Source organism: Anopheles gambiae, chromosome 3, assembly GCF_943734735.2.
Source record: "Anopheles gambiae chromosome 3, idAnoGambNW_F1_1, whole genome shotgun sequence".
Classification (NCBI taxonomy): domain Eukaryota; kingdom Metazoa; phylum Arthropoda; class Insecta; order Diptera; family Culicidae; genus Anopheles; species Anopheles gambiae.
Genome location: NC_064602.1, coordinates 65,122,259 through 65,132,449, shown reverse-complemented (window position 1 = coordinate 65,132,449; position 10,191 = coordinate 65,122,259). Strand labels below are relative to the sequence as shown.

The following is a 10,191-nucleotide window of genomic DNA, read 5'->3' as shown; positions in this document are numbered from 1 at the left end:
TAAAGCACACGTTGAGTTGTGTGTGATAGTATTTTCTTGCATCAAAATGTCGGAAGATTTTGCTTTAAAAACAGAGACCTGTATGGAGCATTTGCATAGTTGTATTAACCAAGTAATGAAGCAAATCATTTGTGCAGTACTTTTCGGGTTGCTCTGCAGTAATTCGGCTGCAATACAAGCAGATCAATCTGATGTGCTGAGAAACGATAATGGCGAGATCGAAACTAAAGGAGTGGTACAATCTGGACGCCTAGTTAATGGCATCGGAGTAAGGATGGAAAGGTATAAATTCGCTGTTAGCTTGCGCTATTTTAATCAGTACGTCTGCGGCGCTAGCATTATTACTCCATCGCATGCACTGACATCGGCATTTTGTGCTACTAAATATCTACATGTTCTTCCATGGGTGAGTTGTTTAACGCTATTGCTTATGTAAATCTTGTTTTAACCTGCTAGTAATTCAGGTGAATATCTACGGAAGCAGCGCATCTACAATATCCGGTGGAATCGAGATCCCCGTGGTTCAAATAGTCGTGCATCCTAGCTACGTAGGGTTAACATTCGGTGTACCCAATTTCGATGTGGCTGTTGTTATTGTGCCTACGAATGCTTTCCAAGGGACTAATATGGCTCCAATAGCACTTCAATCAACCGAATTACCAGTCGGATCTCGTTGTTATGTAGTTGGATGGGGTGAGACGAATGTTATATCTTTCGCATCTTTAACCCAGTTGCGTTATGCCAGCATGAACATAGTCTCACAGAGTACCTGCACTAGATCGTGGTATGGTGTGCCTATTACATCAGAGTAAGTATGCCCATCGATAGTAATTTCGCTATATTCCAACAAGTTCGTTCGTACTTTTATCAATCATAAACGTTACCTGTTCTCTCTGTCTCTCTCACTCTCTCTTTCTCATTAGAAGGATCTGTGCAAGGTACTGTTTTGGAGTGGATGCATGCAGGAGTGATATCGGTAGCCCGTTAGTATGTAACGGAAAACTTACTGGATTTGTTTCAATCACCGGTAATAACTGTGATGGTGTGAGACCAGCTATATTTACTAAAGTTGCAGCGCCTAGTATTCGCAGCTTTATACGTAATCAAAATGGAATATGATAAAATGTATCTTTATTAATATAAATAAAGATGAAAGATTCCGCTCTAATTATATAGTCGTATCGTTACCGCTCCGGTCTCGTGGTACAGTCGTTAACTTGTACAACTTTACAACATGCACATCATGAATTCAAGCCCCAAATAGACCGTGCCGCCATACGTAGGACTGACTATCCTGCAATGGAGGGTAATCCATGAGTCACTAAAAGTCAACTCCCCGAGAACAAAGGCCTTGACGGTTGTTAAGCCAAAAAGAAGAACATCGTTTCTGTTTAGAGCAGTTCGATAAAACCATGCTTTCAGGCCCTGTTTAATACGGAACTCTACATTTTGATGATTTGTTATCTTCTTATTCGATAGAACCGGTGACTCTGAAAAGAGCTGGAGTGCTTTTTTAATACCAAGCTGGGTATTGGTGCTTATGACAAAGCATTTAGTGATGCGCTCTTTGGTGCGCACCCACTGTCGCTACTGAAAGCAGTGATAAGTTCTTGCCTGTACCTTGTCAAAAAATGTTTATATGGTACGAGAATTCCTTAAAATCTAAGTGCTCGACTTTGAATACCCAGCGTGATATGACAACTTTTTTGGTTTACTCCACATTTTTATCGAAGACAAAATAATTTTTGATCCACTTTTCACATGGACGAACAGAAGGGAAGTAGAAGAAACTTACTGCACAGTTTTCATGACTTATAATAATTCTAGGAATTAAGCAATTCGGCCGAAGCCGTTCTTTCTGAATAATAAATAATAAATAATTCTAGGAATCTGCTAATTGTATCGCAAAGTAGGTAGAGCAGCCAAAACCGAAGTGTCCGATTTTGAATACCCAGTACTGTACATCATTGGTGGGTTGCTTTCCTATGTAGCAGAAGCCTACGAAAGGATGGTGGCAAACTGATGGCGGCAACATCACCGACCCACCAACAACAAATTCAAACATACGTAGGAGTGCTACGTCCACAAAGGTGAACGCACTTTTGAAGTCGTCCTAGAATTCACCTATCACAGGTAAAATGTCAGCAACGTCAATGTCATGCAAGCTTCGACCTGCCGCGTCGGACAAAGTTGGGACTATAACAGGTTGGCTGATAAGTCCCCGGTCTGACACATAGATGGCGCCGCTAGTATTAAATGCATATTATTTTTATATAGTACCAACCTTCAAATGATTCGTGTCAAAATTTGACGTCTGTATGTCAATTAGTTTGTGAGACAGAGCGTCTTTTGTCAAGCAACTTTTGTTATTGTGTAAAAAAGTGTTGTTCCACCAAGACTACGCACCGTGCCACAAGTCATTGAGAACGATGGCAAAAATTCATGAATTGGGCTTCGAATTGCTTCCCCACCCACCGTATTCTCCAGATCTGGCCCCCAGCGACTTTTTCTTGTTCTCAGACCTCAAAAGGATGCTCGCAGGGAAAAAAATTGGCTGCAATGAAGAGGTGGTCGCCGAAACTGAGGCCTATTTTGAGGCAAAACCGAAGGAGTACTACCAAAATGGTATCAAAAAATTGGAAGGTCGTTATAATCGTTGTATCGCTCTTGAAGGGAACTATGTTGAATAATAAAAACGAATTTTGACAAAAAAATGTGTCTTTCTTTGTTGGACCGGGTACTTATCAGCCAACCTGTTATAGCATCTACATAGTACCGGTACTCAGATACGCCTCTGAGACATGGAATCTGTACAAACCTCGGAACAAACAACCACACATGTACACTTTACCGCGCTTGTAATCCCAGTATCAGAGATTCAGGTTCGTGTATTTTCGTTTGAAGGTTATGATCTATTCAATTCATTTCATTTTAAAGGTGTTAATTCCCAATGATAGAGGTTTCCATTGCGTACCATCTAACCATTTTGCCCTGCATTTTACTTATTCTCTGACCAAGAATCCAGCAGACACAGACTTGAAGTCCAGTGTATTGCTAGGCTGTTGAATTTCCTAAAAAAGGGGTAATTTCTTTTTAAAAAAAGTCAGGAGTGATTCCATATTCAAATACCTAAAGGCTTCATTCACGCTATGAGTGAAAATCACGTTGTTTTATCTCTGCGTAGACATTTGTCGGCTGCGCAAATCAAGGCCTATACTTATACGCTCAAGGTAGAGGAGTGATCGGCATCTTTCATCTTAGTAGTACTTGATTCCATGATCAGTAAAGTTTCTAGTATTATTCAGGCGATGGTTCTAATAATTTTTTTATGATTTTATGCAATAAGTTAAAGTCACACTTTTTAATTGTTTCGATGTGGAGCATGTATGTCATTTATTTTCCTACCAGCTTTTTACGGTACCCATTAATAGGACAAACACGTGTAGCTTGAATGTCATGACAACAGGTATCAAAGTAGTCCTGACGAAACTGGCCACGGTCATTTAACACCAGAATTACCCTACATAGAATGAAAGTATTAAAATTATACAAACACCGAGAATTGTGATATATAATAGCAACTGTGCTAGCAGAGTTTTCATTGCAGGTACAACAAAAGGTAAAGAATAAACTGGGTAAGGTACAATGTAACTATTGTGAAATAGTTAGGTTACAAAATGTGGTTTATTATTCGGTTAGTATACGTATTGGGCTTTTGTGTTTTGCATATAGAGATTAATCACTCTCTCTAGCTTGAGTATGGTAAAAACGAGAAACTGTTTGTTTACATACACTGATATCCATTACATGTTTACCAACTTTTATGTATATAAAAATATAAATCAAATGCTCATTTGCCACCTAAAGCTATCCACCTATCGATTAAATCTATCTGGATGTAATATCGCAGCAAAAAGTTGGAGAATGAAAACGATGTATTGCACAATTGCTTTTACAGTGGAGTTCGTTACTAGTATTAATCAGAGACAGGTTGCCCTCGTGACGATTGCCGGACTGCAGCATCTCCTTGTGGTTTCGAGCAGGATGAAAGTGCGTGGTAGCTTCCTCAGCTGGTAGTCGCTCGTTGTTTATAGATCCACTAGATCGTATCATGCCACAATTATGAACGCGGATGCCTCTACAAGTTTTATCAGCATGCGATTAAACACTTTTGATCCATTCGGCAGCTTTGCCAGCCTGTCATCGATTATCTTCGGCAGGCTTTCCGAGCAAGTAGCCAATATATTCGTTTTCAGGTCGTTGATCTGCGTATTGCTATATTCAAGGTCTGTTTCGTTTTGCAGAATCTGCCTACGGAGCTTCTTGTGTTTGGCGCTCCCCTCCTGAAGCCTCGCACACTGCGCCTTAATCTGTTCGATGTGTTTAACCTTCTTGGCACGCTCGTTTTGCAGCTTGAACAGCGGCACCATTGCCTTGACTGTACTGAACATAACTTTATCTATCTGCCATACCCAGCAAGCTGCCTCAGCCCTACGCATCACCGCCTGGTCGTGAGTGTTACCTTCGGTTAGGTTGCGCCATTCAGCCAGTGTCGCAGCCAGCCGCCTACCCAGCTCAAAAGGTTCATTTATGTCGATGCGCTCTAGGTTGCCGGCGATCCGCTTCGCGTCCTCTTCTTTGAACTTCGCTTGCTCACTCGCTATTCTCACACTCGGCCGGAATAGATCGGCCACCTCCGTCTCGAGCTGTTGCAACTTGTGCCAGCACTCCTCAATCTTCTTCGAGCGCTTCTCACGTGCTAGCAGAGCAGCCAGCTTGCTATGCATTTCGTCTTTCGGCACACCTGCCTTGCCCTGCGGCTTCAACAACTGCTCGATGTCCTCTAGAAACCTGTCTGCCGATGTTACGCGTATCTCGTTTGCTTCCAGTTCTTGCATCTTTGCCTGCAACTGGAGCTGTAGCAAACGGTTCTCTTCCTGCAGTTGCTTATAGCTGGGGGACGTGCTACTTGTAAGTCCAGCATTCCCATGTTGCGGAGCCCCTAATTTCTTATCCTCGTCCTTCTTCAGCGACAGAATCTCCTCACGCATGTCATGTATGATGGCTTTCAGTTGCTTGATGCGGGCTTGTGGCGGATCCTGGTTGATAATCGGCTTATTCTTTATCGTGCGCACCTGGCTCGCATAACGCAGCGTGCTGTACGTATCGGACAGGTTGTAGTCGGTCGGTGAGACGCATGCAATCATAAGCGTGTACGAGTTTCCGCCCAGCGAGTCTTGCAGCAACCGGGTCAGCTTCGAGCTGCGGTACGGTATGTGCCCCTTGCTCGACCCGACGCTGCTGCCCAGCGCCGTGATCACATTCCCGAGCGCCAGCAGACACTTGTTAATTTCGACTCCTTCCTTGAACCTGCTGCCTGACGATTTCGTCTTTTTAGAGCGCTCCGAACCGGCTAGATCCACCATTCGGAACTTGGAGTGTGTCACCATGGTCGGATCGTCCTTGGCAGTGTGGTGCATCGTGAGCGTAAAGATCGCGTGGCTGCGAGTGGACACGTTGTTCATTGCGGGATTACGCGACGCTCGGCCGAACGAACCACGCGTCAAACAGTCTAATGCACACTGCTTGTCGTTCACCGGCACTTCGGTCAGCCCCTCGAGTATGATGTTCCCGCCGGCCGCTTCCCGTATATTGACCGGATGCCGCTCGATATCGATCGCATTTTCCGTGAGCAGATCGTACACTTGGTCTTGGTACACCTCGATGAATGAGCAGGTGATTCGCGTGTCGACGAGTGCAACCGCCGCCTCCGTGCCGTCCGCAATAAGGCAAAAGATCTCGTTGATTGCTCGCGGTATCACACCCACGTTGCTATCCATCTCGCCAATAAAGTCTGTTCCCATTGTGAACGTTTTGCCCGAGCTCCTCTGTCCGTACGAAAGGATTGTCGCGTTGTAGCCTGCGAACAGCTTGTGCAGCATTGGTGAAATAGCCTCTTCGTACACTTGGGACTGCAAAGCGCTGGGCGGGAAGACGTAGTTGTAGGCGAAAGGGTGCCACGGTGTGCGCCCGTTACCCACAAGCAGATGCGGGAAGTTTGGGGTTGCTTGCTTTACCACGGTCTGGCAGCCGCGAGCTTGCTCAGACTGGGACATGGGTCGGATGCGCACCGCCACCTTCACACTTTCTTGACCAGGCATTGTTGCACTCGTCTTCGTTACCACGTGTAAGGGTAGCTTGCTTTTAATTAGTCGACGGACTATTGATAGATAGGCGTATAATTGTGGATCAGTTTAAACCAATGCGTTGGATGGCATTTAACAGAATACCGTAGAAGCTACACAACACGTGAATAAGCGTAGCACACGATTATTACAGGTGATCACAAATAACGAAGTCTCACCAAAGGCTCAAGAGACCTGTTGCACGTAAAATGTTGAACACGAGTGATGGTTGGTGTCGTGACATTGCCCCCTTTTATACGAAATTGCAGGCAATACACGAGCAATACAAGGCTACACGGGTAGCCATATCGTTTTTCTTTGCCCATTTCTCATACGGCAGGTATCTGATTGGCGTAAAAAATATAGTTTATCTGCCTAAACCCACGGGCTTGTTTTTCTAAAAAATGTCACAACATTTGTTAACTTTTTTTTACCTGGATTTTTATACTTCTTTTTCCCAATAACCCTTTTGCAGGCAACCAGTCTAACGGGTAGAAAGCATTCTTCGATACTTAGAACTTTCTGATGCATTAGCAAATTTCCAAACTTTTTAAAGTTTTGTTTTTTCTTTATATTTTATTTCAAAAAGATGTCCTGCTTCAAAAGCCAAAAAGACTTAACAAGCATCGCATTTAACAATAATCTTACATACAACCTAGTGTCTAATATTACGAGCAAGAAGGATTACAAGGAGTTATTAATGATTCGGGCCGATGGATTGTGAATATTTATTTAGTAACGCGAGATGGTATGTGCAGAGGTGCACGGAAACGGGGGTGACGACTAGGTACATACAAATTTATGGAGGAAAGAAGAAGAAGAAAGAAGAAATATAGATATAAGTAAAAACCATAAAAACTTCGTAACAAAAATCGCTTGAGCATGTGAGAAGCGCAGTTCTTGTCTAACCATACCTGGCATCCAGCAACGAATTGCATTAGTTCGTAGTCATTTAAATGTATTCGCGATTCAATGCTGTCGTGCAACTGACAGCAACCGATGCCAAAAATGTCGTTAATGGCTTCGGGAGTGGTCGAACCACCGAACGTAGGTTACTTAACCTTAGGCGGCGACCCTACACACACCCGTTCACGTTTTATATTATTGTTTAGAATATAAGTTTGATAAGTAAGGGCGGTCCCGTGGTACAGTCGTCAACTCGAACGACTCAATAACACGCCCGTAATGGGTTCAAGTCCGGGATTGACCCGTCACCCCGTAGAAAGGACTGGCTATCCGGCTAAGTGGTATTGAATAAAGTCTTCAAATTTGCAAAAAATCTATCCTGTGGCAAATTTGTTTTTAAAGTTAACCCTAAAACAACCACCAAAGTAATATTTCAGAAAGTTGCAATTTTATCCGGTAAAAACCACAAACCAACTATAATTATTCTTAACACAGAAAACACCAATATTCCACCAACAGAAATACCTGAGGCTTTAGCTAGATACTTTTATGATACATCTGCAACACATAATTTTCCATTTCATTTTGTAACCATAAATTCATCTCCGTCCAGACCCCTTCCACCCCCTTCCGACCAATATTACAATAGTCTTTTTTCTCTTAATGAGCTTGATTGGCCGCTTAATAAATGTCGTGGCATGTCTTCAGGCCAGGACAACATTGGTTATCCACTGCTTCAAAATATGTCTTACCAGTCCTAAACAGTCCTTCTTCAGATTTACAATAATATTTGGTCTTCCGTGAACATACCGGATGACTAGACATCCTGTTTCACAATTCCCATTCAAAAACCCAATAAATCACCACATGCAATAGATAGCTACCGCCCCATTTCTCTCCTGAATTGCATTGGCAAAATTATGGAGCGAATGGTAAATACAAGACTGACTCAAGAATCAGAAGACCGGAACCTCCTTAGTACCAATAAACACGCCTTTAGAGGTGGGAAAGGTACTGAGACATATTTTGCCGAAATTAATGAACTTTTAGAAAACCACTACCAAAAGGCCACCACATTGTATGTGTAATAATAGATTTATCAAAAGCTTTTGACAGAACCTGGCGACATACAATTCTTGAACAGCTACATTTGTGGAGTTTTGGAGGTCGCATTACAGCGTACCTTCAAAGCTTCCTTTCAAATCGCACATTCAAAGTATTAATTTGAACTCAATCTTCTGACCTGCATGTCCAAGAGAATGGTGTTCCCCAGGGTGCCATTCTCTCTCCCACTCGTTTCGTGATTAGTATAGAGTCCCTCTTCCGCCCCATGCCCAGTAACATTACATGTTTCATGTATTCTGATGATATAGTTCTTGTCTCAGCATCCAACAATAGAACCGAATTACCTACAACTTCACAAGAAGGAGTCAATATAGTTCAGAAATGGTCACGTTGGACAGGTTACACAATTTCACACTCCAAATCCAAAATACTTCACATCTACATTAGCAAATATCATACACTAAAACCCATAACATACAATAACTCTTCTTCCTCTTCTTCTTCTTTTTGGCACAACAACCGTTGTCGGTCAAGACCTGCCTGTACCCACTAGTGAATTTAGTTTGGCTTTCAGTGACTAATTGTTACCATAGCAGGATAGTCAGTACTACGTATGACGGCACGATCTATTCGGGGCTTGAATCCATGACGGGCATGTTGTTAAGTCGTCCGAGTTGACGACTGTACCATCAGACCGGCCCCATACAATAACTCAGCAATACCAAATACACGCACAGCCGATATCCTAGAAGTGACTTTTGATCGTCACTTAACATTTAAAGCACACAATACTCGGGAGAAGCAAAAAAGAGAAGCGAAGAACCGTATTAATCTTTTCAGAATGATTGGAACCGGTCAACATCGCGCCTTACGCCAAACATAACTTCAAATCATCAAAAGCTGGCTGCTACCAAAACAACTCTACGGCATCGAAATAGTCTCCCGGCAACGGGAAAATTTCCAAAAACAAATTGTACCATCCGCTGTGCTACTGGGGCTTTCATCACGAGCCCCATAACATCACTTCTGTGTGAAAGCGGACTTCAACCCTTGGACCACATCATCACCGACAAGATAGTAGCAGCTGAAGGACGAATGATGGAGAAAAACATCAAGGCCGATGCCCTTATCCAAAGGGCAAACGCCGAATTCACCACACTAACAGGACAAATACTCCCCCCAGTCACCAAACTTATCCAAATCGGTAGTTGCCCCTGGTACTGCCGTCCGCCACAAATAAACTGGACCATAAAAAATCAGCTTCGGGCTGGTTGCAATAGTGTCATTGCTAACCGTCATTTTGCCGAACTCGTTCAGCAAAAATACCATAAACACCATCTCATATTCACAGACGGATCAATACAAAACGGTTCCTCTGGCTGTGGAATCTACTCCAGCATCGACAATAGCGCCATCCGACTACCAGACGATACCATAATCTCCACCGCAGAAGCAATAGCCCTGGTTATTGCTGATGATGTAGGTCTACACAGAGACAAACTTAACGTGATCTTCACCGACAGTGCAAGTGTTCTTCAAGCACTTGAATCTGGAACCACCCGCGACCCGAACATCCAACAACTGCTCTGCAATATACCGAATTCACCCCAAGTAACATTCTGCTGGATTCCTAGTCACACAGGTATCCAAGGAAACGAAATAGCAAACCGACTAATCAATGCAGGACGTAATAACCCGGCCTGATGCCATAACACTCATCCACGCCGTGACTTCATCCGTCATAGCTGAACCATCGTCGCCAATAGCTGGAATGGTGAAATTGTTTGACTTTAAATATAGAATCAATCAACCGATTGGAAAAGGCGAATGAGGCCAATTGGCTCAAAGTATTTATAAAAATGAAGAAAAAAAGTGTTGAAAGTCTGTATAGGCCAGCATGTCCGCGTAGGACGTTTACGCCAAATAGAAGAAGAAGAAGAAAAGATTGATACCAAAGATTCACGTGTGTCCTTTGTTTCAATTCTGCACTTCGTCCAGAAACAAAAAAAAAACATTAACGAGGCAGGTACTAGCC

The 10,191-nt window shown here is 43.1% G+C and overlaps 1 protein-coding gene across 1 annotated transcript; it reads right to left on the bottom strand.

The window, feature by feature from the left end:
• Positions 1–3,769: 3,769 nt before the first annotated feature.
• Positions 3,770–6,577, bottom strand: LOC1268741 (chromosome-associated kinesin KIF4). The gene has a single exon (XM_307305.4). It carries the CDS (start codon positions 6,159–6,161, stop codon positions 4,110–4,112), a length of 2,052 nt encoding a protein of 683 aa, XP_307305.4. The 5' UTR covers positions 6,162–6,577; the 3' UTR covers positions 3,770–4,109.
• Between the last annotated feature and the right edge of the window lie 3,614 nt (positions 6,578–10,191).